Source organism: Oryctolagus cuniculus, chromosome 18 (genome assembly GCF_964237555.1).
Source record: "Oryctolagus cuniculus chromosome 18, mOryCun1.1, whole genome shotgun sequence".
Lineage (NCBI taxonomy): Eukaryota > Metazoa > Chordata > Mammalia > Lagomorpha > Leporidae > Oryctolagus > Oryctolagus cuniculus.
The window spans coordinates 53014144-53031787 of NC_091449.1; the positions used below are offsets into that span (position 1 = coordinate 53014144).

At 56.0% G+C, this 17644-nt stretch overlaps 1 protein-coding gene and 1 non-coding gene across 3 annotated transcripts in view; both read left to right on the forward strand.

The window, feature by feature from the left end:
* Nucleotides 1–17644, forward strand: part of WWP2 (WW domain containing E3 ubiquitin protein ligase 2) — a 157728-nt gene that overhangs the window by 136012 nt on the left and 4072 nt on the right. Inside the window, exons 10-19 of one of the 2 annotated variants that reach the window (XM_002711669.4) lie at nt 1698–1872; nt 9202–9256; nt 12220–12301; nt 12830–12958; nt 13335–13410; nt 13645–13716; nt 13860–13948; nt 15637–15796; nt 17069–17202; nt 17470–17610. In XM_002711669.4, the coding sequence (XP_002711715.3) occupies nt 1698–1872; nt 9202–9256; nt 12220–12301; nt 12830–12958; nt 13335–13410; nt 13645–13716; nt 13860–13948; nt 15637–15796; nt 17069–17202; nt 17470–17610 (1113 nt within the window). Of the gene's footprint in view, nt 1–1697; nt 1873–8803; nt 9006–9201; nt 9257–12219; nt 12302–12829; nt 12959–13334; nt 13411–13644; nt 13717–13859; nt 13949–15636; nt 15797–17068; nt 17203–17469; nt 17611–17644 lie in introns of those variants that run through there. The other variant, XM_017342328.3, reaches the window with a different exon arrangement.
* On the forward strand, nt 14765–14826 carry MIR140 (microRNA mir-140). Its single transcript, NR_162534.1, has one exon. It is a non-coding gene; the product is annotated as a microRNA mir-140 (primary transcript).

Sequence of the window (17644 nt, forward strand, 5' to 3'; positions counted from 1 at the left end):
TACTTTTGGCTGATAAGCAGGGTCTTTGGAAAGTTCCTGGGCAATGTGATTAAGAAAAAGCTTTACAAGGATTTCAAAATTGTTTTGTATCAAAATGTGTCTTCTAACTCCATGAACTTTTTGAAGAACCTGTGTAAGTCTTCCAAGTCCCTCTTATGTTTAATTTCTTATTTTTTTCTTATTTTATTTGGTGAAGAACCTAGGCATTTGTCCTGTAGAATTTCTTTTATTTTGAATGTGGCTGATTGTGTCCCTGTGGTGTGATGTCACACTTTCCTCTATCCCTTGTCTTTCCTGTAAACTGGTAGATAATGGAGGCTGGGTTATATCCAAGTTGATTTTTAACCTTGTATAGTTTACACACATTGGGGTGCACACTTCTCAGGGATAGTCTGCTTAGTTGTTTTTTATTATTATTATTATTATTATTATTAATTTTAAAGATTTATTTCATTTATTTGAAAGGCAGGGTGACAGAGAGAGGGAGAGTCGAAAGAGATCTTCCATCTGCTGGTTCACTCCTCAAATGGCCAAAATGGCTGTGGCTAGTCCAGGCTGAAGCCAGTAACCTGAAACTCTGTCCTGGTCTCCCCCATGGGTGCACTTGGGCCATCCTCCACTGCTTTCTCAGGTGCATTAGCAGGAAGCTGGATCAGAAGTGAAGTAGCTAGCACTTGGCCTGGTTCTCTGGTATGGGATGCTGACATTGCAAGCAGCAGAGTCACCTGCTGCACCAGAACAGGGGCTCAGTCTGCTTAGTTTTGAAAAGTGCGTATGGAGATTAGAAAACTTCCATCACCCTAGAAAGTTCTTTGCTTTTTTGATCACTTCTGTGTGGGGATTAAGGTTTGCCTAAGCCCCGAAGCGGCTTCTTCTTTTCTGCTGTCGCTGCACCTGGCCCACGGGTGTTTTAGGACCTGCTCTGGAAAGTTTGCAGTGGGGAGAGTCCTGCTTTTGTCTGAACCACTCCTCCTCTTACAGCCATGCAGTGTGTTTTTGTTGGCACTTTGTATCGGGGTAGTTCCGGTTGCAACTAACAAAAATTGTTACCCAACTTGGCTTAAATAGTGAAGGGAATTTATTGGCTCATGTGAGTGAAAATTCTAGATATGAATCCTGAGTTCAAGTAAAGCTGGGTTCAGTGGCTTAACAGTGTCAGCAGGCAGCTGGTTTTTCCCCTGTTGTTCTGCTCTGCCACACCGTGGGTCCAGAGCGATAGCCGCGGGCTCCCGGGACTGTGTCTTTCTCAAGCACCTTCAGCAGGGATGAGAAGCTCTGTTTTCTCATCTTTCCTAGAACTCCGTGCCAGAATCCTGAGGCCGCCCTCATTGGCCCAGTGTCGGCTGCGTGCCTGCGCCTGGGTTAATGAGCCTTGCTTGCAGCTCTAGGAGTGGGAACAGCAGCAGCTTCCCCGGAACCACGAGTCCCACGAATGGAAATCAGGAGCTGGTAGCAGGGAAGGCTTGGTTACCGCGGAGGCAACCACAGTCTGCCCTAATCATGGAAGCCCCAGAAGCTTCTGTGATTGGGGTGTATCTGGCTGAGCCTCCCAGAGCAGCCAAGTCCCTGGCCAGACACCACAGTTTGGCCCCCTCCCAGCCCCTCCTTATTAGCCAGCCTGAGATTTTTCTAGAATTTGGGGAGAGGCACAGTGGGCATCCAGGTCACCATATTAATTCTGAACTTTGTGTTTCCAGCTGGGAAAAACGCACAGACCCCCGAGGCAGGTTTTACTACGTGGATCACAACACACGGACCACCACGTGGCAGCGCCCCACAGCAGAGTATGTGCGGAGCTACGAGCAGTGGCAGTCTCAGCGCAGTCAGCTCCAGGGGGCCATGCAGCACTTCAGCCAAAGATTCCTCTACCAGGTGAGCGCCGGGCCTGCCAGGAAGGAGGCGGTGTGCGGAGCAGGGAGATGGGTGGATGCAGACGTCAGTGCCCTGACCCTGGAGATTTTACTCTTCCCAGTGAAATTCCTCCAGTGTTTGCAACTTGGTGACTCCATGTGCAGCCTCTGCGTGTGAGAAATCAGTGGGTTGGCAATGGAACTCATTCTTTTCTTCCAACACTGGCTCCCCTCCCTCTGTCCCTCCCTCCTTCCCTTTCTCTTTTATTTTCCCTCCCTCCCTCCCTCCTTCCCTCCCTCCCTCTCTTGCTTTCTTCCCTCCCTCCCTCCCTCTATTTGAAAGAGTTACATAGAGAGGGGGAGACAGAAGGAGATATCTTCTGTCTGCTGGTTTACTGCCCAGACGGCCGCAATACCCAGGGCTGGGCCAGGCTGAAGCCAGGAACCAAAAGCTTCATCTGGGTCTCACACATGGGTGGCAGGGGCCCAAGCGCTTGGGCCATCTTTCTCTACTTTTCCAGGTGCATTAGCAGTGAGCTGGATTGGAAATGGGGCATCCAGGACAGGAATTGGCACCCAAATGGGATGTTGGCATCACAGGTGGCAGCTTTAACCTGCTGTGCCACAACAACAGCCCCACAGTGGCTCACTTTTTTGTCCCCTCCACTTGAGTCCATCCTCGCTGACTTGAAACCTGAAGGTTAGTTTTGGTGTTTCCCTTGAGTCTCACCTTTCCAATTCAGTGCAGTCGCCCACATCTTTCTTCTCTTGCCATTGCTGCTACTGGTTTTTTTTTTTTTTTTTTTTTTTTAAGATCTGTCTTACCTGACAGGTTCTTAAAGTTGGAGGATCTCTAAAGCTGCATCTTGATCAGGAGTTGACCCATGACAACCTGTGGGCCAAAGTGGACCACTGCCTGATTTTGTCAGTAAAGTTTTACTGAAACACAGGCATGCCTGGTAGTTTAGGTATTGACTGTGAGTGCCTTCATGCTGCCACAGTAGAGGTGAGTGCTCACAACAGAGATCGTATGGCCTGCAAAGGCTACAATATTTCCTGTCTGACCCTGCATAGATAAAGCTAACCCTGGTCCAACTCAGCCTCCTCCTGTCTGATCTTGACTTTGCCCTGCCCCTCTCACCTGAGTGGTTGTGGCAGTTGCCGCGATTCCCTTTCTTCCAACCTGCACTGTGGTTCCCAGCACAGAGGCCTTCAGGTGTGAACTGTCATTGCCTCATCCTGCTGGCTTGAAACCACCCGTGGTGGTTACCTGCAGAGTAACATTCAAACTTTGTGCTCTAGGATTGAGGGACCTCTGGTCCCAAGCTCACTCAGTCTCCCATCCTGTATCCCTTCAGGATCCCTGCCAACCCCGCTTCCTCGAGTATTCCTCTGGTTTTAGTCTCCTCCAGCGCCTTGGAGCTGGGCAGAGCACCTTGCATGGCCCCTTTGGGGCTCTGATCGCTTTTTCTCAGAGCAGCTAGAGCAGGAAGGTTGGGACCTGCAGTGCAGCCAGCACAGGAGGGAGTGGTGTGCTACAGTAAGGCCATGTTTTGGGGGAAGTGTTTTGAGCTGGACTGTGATTTTTAGTCACCTTGTATAACGTTGTTTCCATGAAGTTAGCTTTAACCCCAAAACCCACTTCTAAGTTGGATACCACCCTGGCTGCAGGCTCAGAAAATCTTTACGTCCGTTTAATTGAGTAGCATTCATTCTCACTGTTGGCTCTTTTCTTCACTCATGCAAAGCAGAAGCCGCATCATCAGCCATGGCCATTGTAACGTCTCCCTTAGCTAGCGCATCCGTCTTCTGTCTCTGGGGCTGACCGCTCGTCACAAAGTGAGGAAGTAGAGGAGGACCCCGGGTTTCTTGGAATGGATGAGCAGGAACTGTGGTGGTGTTTAGCACGTGAAGTTGGCTTCAGCGTCAGCTGCCATGTCCTTCCACAGCCATGCCCCTGTGGTCTTGTCCGGTGCGGCATCGTGTGTGTTCTCACACCAGGCTTCTCAGCCCACAGGCCTGGCACACTGTTCTGGCATGTCTCAGAAGTGAGCAGGATACAGTCATTGTCACAAAGATTGTTATCCTCCTGCTGGGCCTCAAAGACTGCCTGCTGTTTTCTGGGGCGGCCATGGCTGCAAACCTGCAAAAGTCTGGGGTGTCTTTCTTCTTTGATCTGTCTGTCCTTGGGCTTAGAGCACACACTTTAGGAGTTCACAGTGTTGTCTTCTTGATTATCCAACTTCTCTAACTTAAAAAAAAAAAAAGAAAAGAAAAATCCAGGGATGGCCCACATCCCCTATCAGAGTGCCAGTTCAAGTCCCGGTTGCTCTGTTTCCCATCCAGATCCCTGCTGACGTGCCTGGGAGGGAACAGAAAGATGGGCCCACATGGGAAACCTGGATGGAATTCCTGCTCCTGGCTCCTACCTGGTCCAGCCTTTGTTGTGGGCATTTGGGAAGTGAACCAGCAGATGGAAGATCACTGTCTTGCCTTCTCTCTCTGTCCCTCTGCCTCTGAAATAAATAGTAAACAAATCTTTTAAAAAACAATCCTCCAAAGCAACCTGTTTTTCTCCTCTACTGTGCACCAAGCTGATTCTGTTGGCTGCCTGAGATCTTTGCTGTGAGAGAAGGGAAGATTGGCGGATTCGGGCTCCCACGTATGCTTTGGGCTTTTGCAGTGGCGTTTCTTGCTGGCCTCTCTCCTGTTAGCATCGTCATTCCAGGCTCATGGAGGTAGAACTTGGATTTGGAAGGTTCCCTAGAAGTCAAACTTGAACACTAAAAACGTTTTCCTTGTGAGTTCTGTAAGGGGGTTCTGCATGGAGGGGATGCTTATCGTTCCTCCACCAAACAAGACTCACATTAAAAAATTGGAAAAATGGGTAGGACCCTTTTTTTTTTTTTTTTTTCGGTCTGTCTTCAATGTCGCTCTGTTGATTTTCCCCCCCGCTTCGGGTTTGGTTTCCCTCTGTTTGCTGTGGTGCCATGTCCTGGTTACAAGTAAGAAGGGTTGCTTTCATGGAGCTATTTTGGGGTTTGGCTTTGGCCCAGGGTTGATTCGGAAGACTTAAGAGCCCATACCCTACTAGCGGCTCCCTCCTCCTCTCGCTGTGTTCAACTGAGACCTTGTTCTTCTCTGCACTACGGAGAACATGAAATCCAGGGTGGGATGGAAACCCAGGGGACCCGGAGTGCAGCCTCCTGCTACCCCTCCCGCCGGCGGCCACTGCACACCTTTTCCAGTTTCTCTCAGTCGTTCCACTGGTCCCTGACGTGGTTTGCTTCCCCTGCGCCCTGCTGTGCTGTCGCTAGCGATCACCCCCGGGTTTCTGGCTGTTTGCTTCACCCTTGCTTTTTCCTTTTGCCCTCTGTTTCGTGTTCCTGCCACGGTTCGCTGAAGACGCCCGGCACAGTACTGCAGCTCGTGTCGTCGGGACAGGGCCTGTCTGGTGGCCTGCGATTCCGCGGCACCTCTCCCCCACATCCCCACTTTGTCCCTCCCCTAACTAGAGGGGGGAGCCAGGGCCGCAGGACTGAAGCCCACGCACCGTGTTGAGCTCCTGCCCTGGGGACTCCGTGTAGGGTTACCCAGAAACACATAGTTGTCTCGTGTTCTGCAGGAGCCCCTGGGGCCGGCCGAGCCTCAAGCAGCTGGGTTTTGTTCTGGGCCCCTCAGGTGCCTCCTGGAACACACGGCGCCCACCTTCCGCGCTGCAGCCTCTGTGCCCTTCCCAGAACCTTTGGTGCCCTCAGCTGTATTTGCTAGACATTCTTTATTTCTGAGTTTGTGTCTTAAAATATTGCTGGAACGTTGTGCTTAGTCCCCGAGGGACTTGAACTACATGAGCGCTCTGGCTCCTGGCCTGCACCCCACTCCCCGGCCCGGGGACGCTACCAGGGCAGTGACTGAGTAGAACTCCTCTCGGTTCCAGTCCTCGAGGGTACACCTCGTCTCTGCGCTGCCTGACTCCGGGAGTCTCTCGGCCACAGTTCCCCCTTCCCTTGTCTGATGCCCTTGTGCCTGGGCTCCACGCAGGCCCTAGGCAAGGGGTTTCATCCAGGGCAAGGGTGGTAGAAGAGAGGAGAGGTTGGTCAGCTCATTGGGGATGCGGGGTTGGGGGCTTTTGGTTTTCTTGCCACGAAGTATAGCTTTTATGTTTTGTTTCTCCCTAGCTTCTGTTCACTTCCATCCTTCTGGCTTTTTTGTTTTTCTTTTCTTGCTTATTTTTCAACGTAGGGACAAAATAGCCAAGTGCTTCACTTTAACCTTGATAAGAAGTAAATCCTTGCAAGTGTCGGTGTCTGTTGATTCTCATTTTGTGTGCTTCATGTGTTGTCTTTGATCATCTATATTTGGTTCCACTCCTTTTCTATCTGCCTCCTTCTTTCTCCCCTTGTTACAGTTTTGATGGGGGCAGAGTTTTGCCAGAATGAGATTTGGAGGATGCCAAGGAAATTAAAAAAAAAAAATGCTTTAATGGAAGAGAGCCGGGGCTGGTGTTGTACCATGGTGTGTTATCCCCTGTGGGCACCAGTGCCATACCTGACTGCTGCGCTTCAGATCCAGCTCCCTGCTAATGCACCTGGAAAATCAGCAGAAGATGGCCCAAGTGCTTGGGCCCTGCCACCTGTACAGGAGACCCAGATGGAGTTCTGAGTTCCTGCCTTCAGTTTGGCCTGGCCCAGCCCTGGCTATTGCAGCCATCTGGGGAATGAACCAGCAGATGGACAATCTCTGTGTCTCTGTCTGTGTGTAACTCTACCTTTGAAATAAATAAATATTAAAAAAAAAAGAAGAAAGCCAACATTGTGTGTAGTTTCAAATGTTAAAGAAAAATTCAAGGATTATAGGGCTTATAAATATTTTTAGTTCCTAGTTCAAAGATGGTCATGGCGGCAGTCCTTTTGGTCTGTTGATTTGTAGAGTTTGACCAAGACGATTGTAAACCCACTGACGCCCATCACAGCCCCTGAATGCTTGATAGATTATCTGTTTATTCCAGAAAGAAGAAAAAAAGACTGAAAGATGGGGCGGGTGCCGTGGCTCACTTGGTTAATCCTCCACCTGTGGCGCTGGCATCCCATATGGGTGCCGGGTTCTAGTCCCAGTTGCTCCTCTTCCAGTCCAGCTCTCTGCTGTGGCCTGGGAAGGCAGTGGAGGATGGCCCAAGTGCTTGGGCCCCTGCACCCACGTGGGAGACCAGGAGGAAGCACCTGGCTCCTGGCTTCAGATCGGCGCAGCACCGGCCATAGCGGCCATTTGGGGGATGAACCAATGGAAAGGAAGACCTTTCTCTCTGTCTCTCTCTCTCACTGTCCACTCTGCCTGTCAAAAAAAAAAAAAAAAGAAAGAAAATTCCCTTTGCAACACTGGCATCCCAAGTCAGAGCTTGTCCTGGCTGCTTTGCTTCCAATCCAGCTCCCTGCTGATGTGCCTGGGAAAGCAGCAGATGATGACCCAAGAACTTGGGCTGCCGCCATCCACATGCAAGACCTGGACGGGGTTCCAGGCTTTTAATTTTGGCCTGACCCCGTCCTGGAGGCTGCAGCCATTTGGCGAATGAACCAGTAGAGGAAAGGTCTCTTGTCTATCTCTGTCTCTCTCTTTCTCCCTCTATAACTCTGCCTTTCAAATAGATACATAAATACGTCTTTAAGAAAAAAATAACCTTGTGCACAGTTCTCTTTTCCAAGGTCAATTGCTGTAGCTCAATCCTTACCTACTACATTCTCTTTGGCTTCATTATTTTAAAATACGCGTGTGTTTGTGTCCCTTTATTTGCTTCTGGTGCTAGTGTTTTTGTAGCTATAGTTGGCATAGATTAGCTACACAACAAAGGTGGAGGAATCTGTCCACGCACACGCACACGCACACGTACACGCACACAGACTGCTGTGAATCGGGGGGGCCTTTAGCAGGAAGAATCAGACAGACCTGCCTGGCGATGGAGACACCAAGCCCATCCTTGAGATGAACGGTAACGTACCCTGACTAGAGGCCGGGTCTCCACCTTGGTGCCGCTGCATTAGGTGTGGCAGGAGGCGCTGGGCTCAAAGGGGGCTCTGTGCCCTCCCCGAGCCTGGGGTTCCAAGACTTAACCGTCTTTGTTGGCACTGGTGTGGAAGAGGAGCCTGTGTTGCCACCTTGGAGAGAAAGTTTCTCTGTCCTTCCAGTTGGGGGTGGAGGGAGGCTGTGGTGGGGGGGTGGGGGGGTCCCTGGCAGTTGGGCTCCACCAGTGTTTGCTCAAGCCTAAACTGAGCTCCATTCACGCGCCTGCCCGTGTGTGGCTCCGGCACCCTCAGGCGGGGCCGGCCCAGCAGCCTCAAGTCTGCATTTAAAACTTGATCCCCTAATATGATGATTAAATTTTAGTAAGTGAAATAAAAATGCTTCAGGAAAAAAAAAAAAAGCCACCAGCCCGGGAACGAATGAAGGAGCAGAACAATGCTTGTTTTATGGAGGCCGCGGTTTCTGACAGCAGCCCCTTCCCCGCAGGCTGCGAGAGCGCTCTGTCCCCTGCAGCCCTTCCCCTGGGACCCAGCGGCAGAATTAGGCTGCAGGGGGATTCTAGTGTAAACAGTGACCCTGGCGTCCTGTAGCCTGTCCCCCCCTTCTTTCTCCTTCTCCCCTTCTCTCTCGCCACCCAGCCCCCAGCCCCACCTCCCCAGACGGGCAAACAGAGAACACTGAGCGACTTCAGGTTCAGGCGAGGGGGGGAGAATAAAGGTGCTTTGTGCAGGGGAAGGCAAACAGGCATGGGGGAGGTGAGGGGCCCGGGGCATGAATGTGCCCTCAGTCCGGGTGGGTGCTGCACAGGAGGGAGGGAGGAGGCCGGCCCCCGCCAGGAAGCTCTGGGCGTGGGCCGGGCTTGTGGGAATGATTTCATTGGAAAGGCCTGCGATATTTTCCCCCTCCCGTGTGTGGTTCTTGGAGAAAGTTGGAGGTGGTGGTGATTTCAGTCGCCTTGGCCGCGCGAGCAGGAGCTGAGCAGAGGCCCTCAGCTGCTGGCTGCGTAGCCCTGCTCCCGAGCCCGGCCGCCATGCCTGGGCCGGCTGCTGCCTCAGCTGCCCGGGCCCACCGTCCTGCACAGACCTCTTTCTCCCGCTTGCTCCGCCCTTCCCCAGACACGTCCGGGCCCTCTGTGCACAGGTTCCTATTTGGGTTTTCTACCTTTTTTTTTTTTTTTTAACAAGACTTTTGTGAGGAGCAGATGCCACCTACGGCCTGCTGCACCCCCCACAAAGCACTAACGTGGAAACGCGTAGTTGGTGTTTTTATTTTTATCCATTTATTTTTAACCAGTGGCTTTTTTTAACCTCTGTGTTCTGCTGTTTCTTGTGTTTAGTCTTCAAGCGCTTCGATTGACCATGATCCCCTGGGCCCCCTCCCTCCTGGCTGGGGTAAGTACGGAGCTCAGTGCCTGGACGCTGGCCGCCACTCTGGCCTCTTCTCCCGCGTGGCTCCCTCCCTCCCTCCCGTGCCTCGCTTGCCCGTTCGCTTCTCTGCAGCCCACTCTAGGGATGCACAGCCAGGGCGGCGGCCCGTGGTGGACCTGGGAGGCTGCGATGGAAATTGAGCTCCCCCAGGCCACCGTGGCGTTTACCTGGCACAGCTGTAGGAGAGTGAACCCAAGACGGGCGCACCCGACCTGCTGTGGGGCCGCGCGCCAGGCTCTTGAGTTTCAAGGTGTCTACTCAGTAATCCGTCCTGTCACTCAGAGATTTTGACTCTGATTCCCAAACGGGTTTGTTTCGGCTGGGACCGTACGGTTGGCAGGAGCTACCCTAATAACCCTTGTTTGCAGCTGAGATGTCGGAGGGCTGCAGCTCGCTTTGAGTAGCGGAAGCCTTTTTGTCTGTGGCACGCAGTGAAGAGGCCGCAGGGAAGCAGATGAGGGAGCAGAACCCTCTGAAAGTGCACCACTGCGAGTTGCGGTGCCAGGCCGGGGGCTCCTGCCGCTGCGGCCACCTCTTAGAGTCCCGGTCCCAGGTGCCTAGGTGCCACCCGCCCACGGTGCTTGAAGGGGCTGGCACTCGTGACTCAGGAGAGATCGTGGTCTTTATGGCTGTCCTGAGAAGAGGCGGCGTGTACGCGGGGGCCATCAGAGGTGGTGAGACGTGGCACAGCCTGCAGCTCTGAGCCGGGCCGGGATTTTGTTGTTGTTCAATCTTGCAAGAGCCCCTGGGAGCCAGAGGGCAGTTTTCAAAGGACTCAGCATGTGCTGGGTTTGATTTATTGGTTGGGCCAGGAGAAGACAGGAGACGTTGGCTTGCTGGTGTTCATAGGCGGCATGAGCCTAGCTGGAGCATCTCTGAGCAGCAGAGGTGGGGAAGTGTGTGAGCTGAGGATGGATTGACGGGCACAGCCTGGGGAAGCACGCGATCTCGGAGCAGAAGCCGCTGCTCCCGGTAGGAACTGAAGACGTTGTGTCAGCCCCCGTGGACCTGCTGGGTGTCAGGTGGTGAATTGCCACTGCATTCCAAAGTGCTCAAGGGACCTTCTTGTTCTTCCAGTGCAAAATATCAGCTCTTGAGGCTTCTACACGCTTCTGGACTTCTGTCTAGGGAATCCCTATGCACATAGTTGGCCTTGCCTGGCTTCTCGGGCCCACAAGAGCCCGTAGGTACCTTGGAGATTAGTAGTAAGTCAGATGTAAAAGGGTAAACACTTGGGATCGCTACCTAAACCAGCCATGGGGAAAGCGTGCCGGGTTAAACAAGAATCCGTTATGCCATTTGGTAGTCGGTGACCTAAAACTGGGGGACTGGAGTTTGTTTCTGATTCTGTAGAAGCAGGTAGTGTAGCCCGGTCAAGTGAGTTTATTTCGGTGCCAGTTCTGAACGATGGTCACCAAGTGAGAGCCACTAAAGAGTCTGGAAAACAACTCCCAGATGCTCAGAGGGAAAATATTTGAGATGAGAATAGGGAAGCCATAAGCCGAATCACTGCTGTTTGCCAGCGATCGGAAAAGACCCATAAGACTGTACTGGTGCACAGCCGGGAAACAGAACTCTTTGCCCAAAGGCCGGGGGCTTTCCTCTGTGTTGCTTCCCCAGGGCTGTGGGGGAGGCCGCCTCCCCAGGGATGGGAAAGGACGAGCAGGAAGGGCAGCGGGGCCAAAGGAGCCGGCACTGGTGGCGAGCATGCTGTCGGTCTGCCGGCGTTCCTCCGGCACTCAGCTCCTGGGACCCATGGTTGTCCCAGGCACTGCCGTGGGAGCTGGGATGCCTCAGGTTTAGATCCGTCTGCTGCTGCTCGCTCGTGGCTAAATCCGCCCCGGCCCGCCTGCTCCTGAAAGTGAGGTTGAGCTCGGCACTCTCTGGAGACTGCCCCAGCTCCCGCAGGCAGCTCTGTGGGCCAGGAGAGGTGTCATGGCAGCATTTGTGCAGTGCCAGGAAAACGGCCCAGGGCTTGGACAGCCGGGCCAGACCCCCGCTAGGCTCCACTCAGTCCTCAGCAGAGCGGCCCTAGGGCGTACAGTTCGGAGCAGGGGCTCCCGGGCGGGCAGGACCCTCTCGGGCAGCTTCCCCTGCAGGTCAGTTGCACGCCGCCTCGGCAGCTCTGCCGCAGCTCCCTGCACCTCCTGTGCTTCCTTGCCTGTTTTTATTTTTATGTTACTTGTTTTTCCAGCTTTATTAGAGTGTGATTGATAAATAGTGCTTGTGCTTGGGACATTCTAGTTGAGTAGGAGAGAGCAGATAAGGCAAAGAGGGATCAGCCCTTGGCTTGGCGCTGGGACCATTGCAGCCCGATTCTTGAGTGGGGGCTGCTGGTCCCCCGCGTGTGCCCCTTAGCTTCTGGGGAGGGAGGATTGTCCGACTTCTTCCCTCGCGTTTCACTGTGAAAGGGGCAGAACCATCCACATCCCTTGTTTTCAGGATGGAAACAGATTTGAAACCCAGGACTTTCCTGGAAAGGTGACCACCTTTGGGTCTGGGGCCTTGGCCCCTCGTTTTCTCTCCCACTTGCCTGGAGTGGATGGATTACCCGCCTGCGCCAGCCTCGGGGTGGGGCAGGGCCTGGGGCTGAGGGCGTCCCTGCTGCCACAGCTGGATGCAATTATGCCTGGATTCAGCCGGCTGCCCCCTCTGTGTCGCCACACCGCCCCCCTTCCTCTGACAAAGCAAACAACCAGAGAGGTGCGGGATTCTTCCCCTTGCAGTGTGTGTGTCCGTGCCCCTGCCCCAACCCCAACCAGGGAAGGACCATTCTGTGCTGTCTCCCAGTGGCCGGGTCCGCTTCTCCAGCAGGCTGGTGTCGGACAGGAAAGCAGACGCAGCACCCAGGAGCCGGGGCTGCGGGATGGCCCCAGCTCAAGCTGCTGGATTTTAATTGTTCCCTCTCTTTTCTTCTCCCATGGCAGAGAAGAGACAGGACAATGGCCGGGTGTATTACGTGAACCATAATACACGCACGACCCAGTGGGAAGACCCTCGGACCCAGGGGTAAGGGTTTTGGGAGTGAAGGGGGCTGGGCTGGGCCTGTGTGCAGCTCCAGCATTGGCCAAGTGGCCTTGGACCACTTTGTCCTGCAGGGCTCCTGCTGGGGACCTTTAGCCACACACATCTCCCCATCTAGTGTCAGCCTCTGAGAGCTTGGAAGTGGTCCCTGAAGTAGACCTTTCCGCTGGCGGTTGTCGCTGGTCTGTATGCCGCTGGTACTGGCTGCTGAGAACTTGATCACAAAGAGGTTGTGGGTACGTCCATCCAGCACTGCCAACGTGCAGGGCCTGGGCACTCAGCCACCGCCGTCCACCCGGGGCTGGATTTTTGGCCTTGGGATAGAAGATGGCTTCTTTACACCCATGACTTGGATCATGCCAAGTGCATATCCTAAATCCCCCTTGTACCCCCAAGGGCTGTGTAGCACTGGGTGAAAGCAGAGACAAAGCAGCACTTGGGAGACCCCGGCCTCCTGTGCACTGGGGCCCGGAATGCGGGGCCTGGCCTTCACCCCGTCCCTCCTGTTTGCAGGATGATCCAGGAGCCGGCACTGCCGCCGGGCTGGGAGATGAAGTATACCAGCGAGGGCGTGCGGTACTTCGTGGACCACAACACCCGCACCACCACCTTTAAGGATCCTCGGCCAGGGTTTGAGTCGGGGTAAGGATGTCAGGACGCCCAGCAGTGTCCCGTCAACGCGGGCTCCGGGAGGCCCACTGCTGGACGGAGTGGGGACCCCTAGACGTGCTCTGCTGCTTACTGCCCCCTAGCGGCCAGTGCTGATGGCAAGCTGAAGGCCGCGGGCAGCAAGGGCTCTCCCCGCCTTTGGCTGCCTGGTGTTTGTCAGAGCAGGACTCTGTCGTCGTTTCTGGATTCTGTTTTTTGGCTTTTCAGAGGCCTCACTGGCAGTCCCTTCTCTCCTATTCCTTACTCCTCGCCTTTAAGTTAACACGGCATCAGCTTTGCTGGGCTAATGGAGACAGGTCGCTCAGTTCCCGAGAGCTCACCTGGCTTCCGGAACACCTTTCCTTTCCAGGACGAAGCAAGGCTCCCCTGGTGCCTACGACCGAAGCTTCCGGTGGAAGTATCACCAGTTCCGCTTCCTCTGCCACGTGAGTTGTGCTCCCGGGACTCCCGCGGCAGGTGGGGGCATCGAGTCACTTCAGCCTCCTTCCCCAGCCCAGCGTGGGCACAGGACTGCGCGTGTGCCACCACAGCTGGTTGTCCCCACGGGGCCAGGCTCTCACGTGACAGCCTCGGGGCCGGGCCGCCTACCCTGGCAGGTGCGCACCAGGTAGGCCGGTCACCCGGAGGCCTCAGTGTGCGGCGTTCTCTTCTCTTCCCAGTCCAATGCCCTGCCCAGCCACGTGAAGATCAGCGTCTCCAGGCAGACCCTTTTTGAGGATTCTTTCCAGCAGGTTAGAGAATCAGCCCGGTGCCCAGGTTATGACCATGAGCCTGGGGGCCGTGTCTGTGGAGGGGGCGGGCCTGAGATCCCTCCTACCCCTTCCTGCCGTGGAAGGGTGAGTGGCAGGCGGGCCACGATGCTCTGTCTCCCCAGATCATGAACATGAAGCCCTACGACCTGCGCCGCCGGCTCTACATCATCATGCGTGGCGAGGAGGGCCTGGACTACGGAGGCATCGCCAGGTGAGCTCAGGCGTCGCCGCCGCCCCGGCTGCCAGCCCGCGGCTTCCCTCGTTCAGATTCATTGCCACGGTGGGTGTGGGGTGACAAACATCTAATCCCCAAGGCTGGTCCAGATGGGCGCTGGGTGAAGCTGGGTCCTGGAGTCCCTGCTGGGCCGGGTGTTAACACTTTGCATATCGGGTCCTGAGGAGGCTGGGGGGCTCAGGGCAGGGGCTCAGGGCAGGGGCTCTCTTAGGAACCAGTGTGACCTTGCTTCTATACGTTACCCATCAGCGCAGCAGTGTCAGTGGGCAGTGGCTGAGCCCTGGGGCCATGGCACTGTCACCCTCTGACCCCAGGCTTCACTTCCTCCTGAGGCACCAGGGCAGGTGCTGTCAGTCGTCCTGATGGGCGTGCCTGGGGGATGAGCCGTGTCACACTCGCACTCACAGGGCCTCGCTGGCTCCTCAGCTGCATGTCACGTGCCTGGAGTCGCCGAACGTTGCCACAGTGTTGCTTGGCCGCAGCCTGTGCACCACAGAGTCCCCAGGCCCTCTGGGCAGAGGCTGCCTGGGACAGTGAGGCGGAGGGGCCCTGGCAGAGAGGAGGAGCGTCCCGGTGGCGGTGCGCTCTCGGCCCGCTGACCTCTCCCGGTGCGGGGATGTCTTCGCTTGGTGTTGGGTTCCTCGGTTCTGCGCCCCTGTTCGCTGCTGGCGTTGCCTTCTGCATCGGCCCCCGCGGACGGACTGCTCTTTCTCCTGTGGTGACCTCTCTCCAGGCTCTGCTTGGTGGGCTTCTGGTGTGGCTCCTGCCTGTGTCTCTCTCTCTGTGTCCTGCCAGTGGTTTTACCCTATGGTAGGTTACGTCATGCTGTTCTACCACAGGGTAGAACCACGGACAGGATACTGGGGCACCCTCTGCGTCGAAGGACTCCTCGTCTGCCCAGCCACATCCGCCCAGCAGCCAGGGACCGGCCCCCCGGGATGGCCCCTGCCAGCATAGCCCAAGCCCAGGAGGACTCAGAACTCTGGCTTGAGGCTTGTACCTAGGATGCGAATAGATGCCAAAGCGTGGGTGTTGGGTCTCACGAGAGCGCGGTGTGGGGAAGGGAACGGTGAGGGGTCTGGAGTGCGGGAAGGGCGGAGTGCACGGGTGGTGAGCTGCTGCCGGGGCTGGGGTCTGCAGGCTGGAGGCAGCAGGGTTGCAGGGTCTGCACGGTCAGGGCGTGGGAACATGTTACCACGTAGTCAGCCGCGTTCTGCTGCCTGCCCGGCGAGGGAGGGCAACAGGTGGCTGCTGTTCACATGGCACCTTTGCAGGAAGATTGTCCTAAAATGCGGCCATCTATGATACTCTCATATAGTGCCCTTGTGCAGTGCACAGCTCACACAACTGTGCCCGGTGGCCCAGGGTACAAGCTCTGAATGCTGGCATGTAAAGTCCTGGCGTGCATTACCCGGGAGCTGCCAAGCCCACGGGCAGGTCTTCCTGGGCATCCTCCTCAAGTGCGCACTGTCCTGGCTCCCATAGCTCTACGCCTTCGGCTCACCTAGGTCTGTGCCATCCAGCTTTGTGCCCTGCTGTTCACTTCAGTTCTCCCGGCTCTGGTCACGTGTTTGCGGCCTTTCTGATCCACGACAGCAGAGTCAGCGCGTCTGTGCAGGAGCCCAGGACAGATGCGTTATTCTTATTTCCTCCTTCCCTCACAGAGAGTGGTTTTTCCTCCTGTCCCACGAGGTGCTCAACCCGATGTATTGTCTGTTTGAATACGCTGGGAAGAACAACTACTGCCTGCAGATCAACCCCGCCTCCTCCATCAACCCTGACCACCTCACCTACTTCCGCTTTATTGGCAGGTTCATTGCCATGGTAAGCAGGGCACCCTGGTCCCAGGACCTTCCTCCTCCTGCTCAGGGGCCCCAGGCGTCCGGACAGGGCGGCCCCTGAGGAGGCTGGCCCCTGTGTGCGGGCGGAAGTGCAGCACTCCCAGCAGCCTCCTGTCCTGGCCTGAGCCCTCTCCTCACAGGCCTAACAATAAGATGCAGATGACTGGGGGGGGGGGGGGGCCTCTGGAGAAACCCGGCTTTCTCAGAGGCCCGCAGGGTGCTGAAGGGTTTCCTGTGCTGATCGCGTAGGACTGGAGCTTCACTGAGCGTAAAGGCCCGCTGCAGAGGGCACCGCGGCCTGTGTCCATCAGGAGCCCTGGGCGGGAGTGGTTGGGGAAGGCCGGCCCCACCGCTCAGGCCTTCTGGATGGGGCTGGCGGGCAGCGCTAGCTCAGAATAGAGCCCCGGTGGACCAGCTGCTGTGAGCCTCAGAAGGATCCCTGAGAGACAGGCGAACAGCGTGGGGGCCCTGCTCTGCCTTTATCCAGAAACGGGGCACAGCGTGAACATGGAGGGGTCCGCCGTGTGCCCCGTGCTGAGCGTCTGTGTGAGAGCGCAGACCCCAGAGGGAGGAGCGGGCACCCGCGGAGCCTCCCGGGTAGCTGGAGGCGTCTCAGTGCCGGCTTCCCTTTGCTTTCTCCCTGACTTCCCGAGTGTCTCACCCCACTCTGCACCCTTAGGGGGACCCGAGGGCTCCCAGAGTCTGTGACTAAACAGAGCCCCCCTCACCATATGCAAGTTCTTGGCCAAGGTGCTGGGCTCCGGAAGTGGGCACATTCTTCCTGGGGCCAGAGGCCGCCTGGCCCAGCAGCCAGCAGGACAGACCGGTGAAACCCTAGACTATTACTCACTGCTGGCCGCCAGCTCTCGCCGGCCACAGTGTCTGCATTATTTTTGGCCGCCTCTGCCACCCAGCCCTGAGTGCCAGTGAGTCAGGGCTGCCACCTGGCGCGCTGTTGAACACGTCTGCTCTGTGCACAGAGGCTGGCTCTGCTAGATGGCGGCCGGGCAGGTGAGCTGGGCAGGCAGGGGCCAGAGGTGGGATTGCTGGTGGCCGGCTTGGCTCCATCCTGTGGTCTGCAGGAGTGGTGACCTTCCCAGAACCTCCCTGTGGCTTCCCAGACCCTCCCTGTGGCCCTGGGGCACTGGGCTGCTCAGGGCCTGTCAGTGAGGGAGAGGGCTTTGACGTGGAGCATTCGAGAGTCTGGCTAGGGCTAGCTTGTGAGTGCTAAACCCCTCTCCTCCTTCCCCGCCAGGCCCTGTACCATGGGAAGTTCATTGACACGGGCTTCACCCTCCCCTTCTATAAGCGGATGCTCAACAAGAGACCCACCCTGAAGGACCTGGAGTCCATCGACCCCGAGTTCTACAACTCTATCGTGTGGATCAAGTGAGTCTGCTCCCTGCCCTGCACCGAGAGGCCTTGCTGCTGTGCACAGAGGGCCCGGCTTCTCCCGCCTTTGGAAGTGCTTGTGGAGAAGAGCAGCCCCTGTGTCCCCACGAGGGCAGGTCTGGGTCTGTTCCTTGATCAGGGGGCGCCCTGGGCCACCATCCAGGAAGCTGGGCTGCCTGTGGGTCCGTGGTGTCCCTCGGATGCTAAAAGTCAGCGACAGAGCGGGGTGGAGGGAAGACCATCTGTCCATGTCCGTGCCCCCAGAGAGAACAACCTGGAAGAGTGTGGCCTGGAGCTGTACTTCATCCAGGACATGGAGATCCTGGGCAAGGTGACGACGCACGAGCTGAAGGCCGGCGGGGAGAGCATCCGCGTCACCGAGGAGAACAAGGAGGAGTACATCATGTGAGCCCCATTTACATCTGTCTTGAGAGCGGCC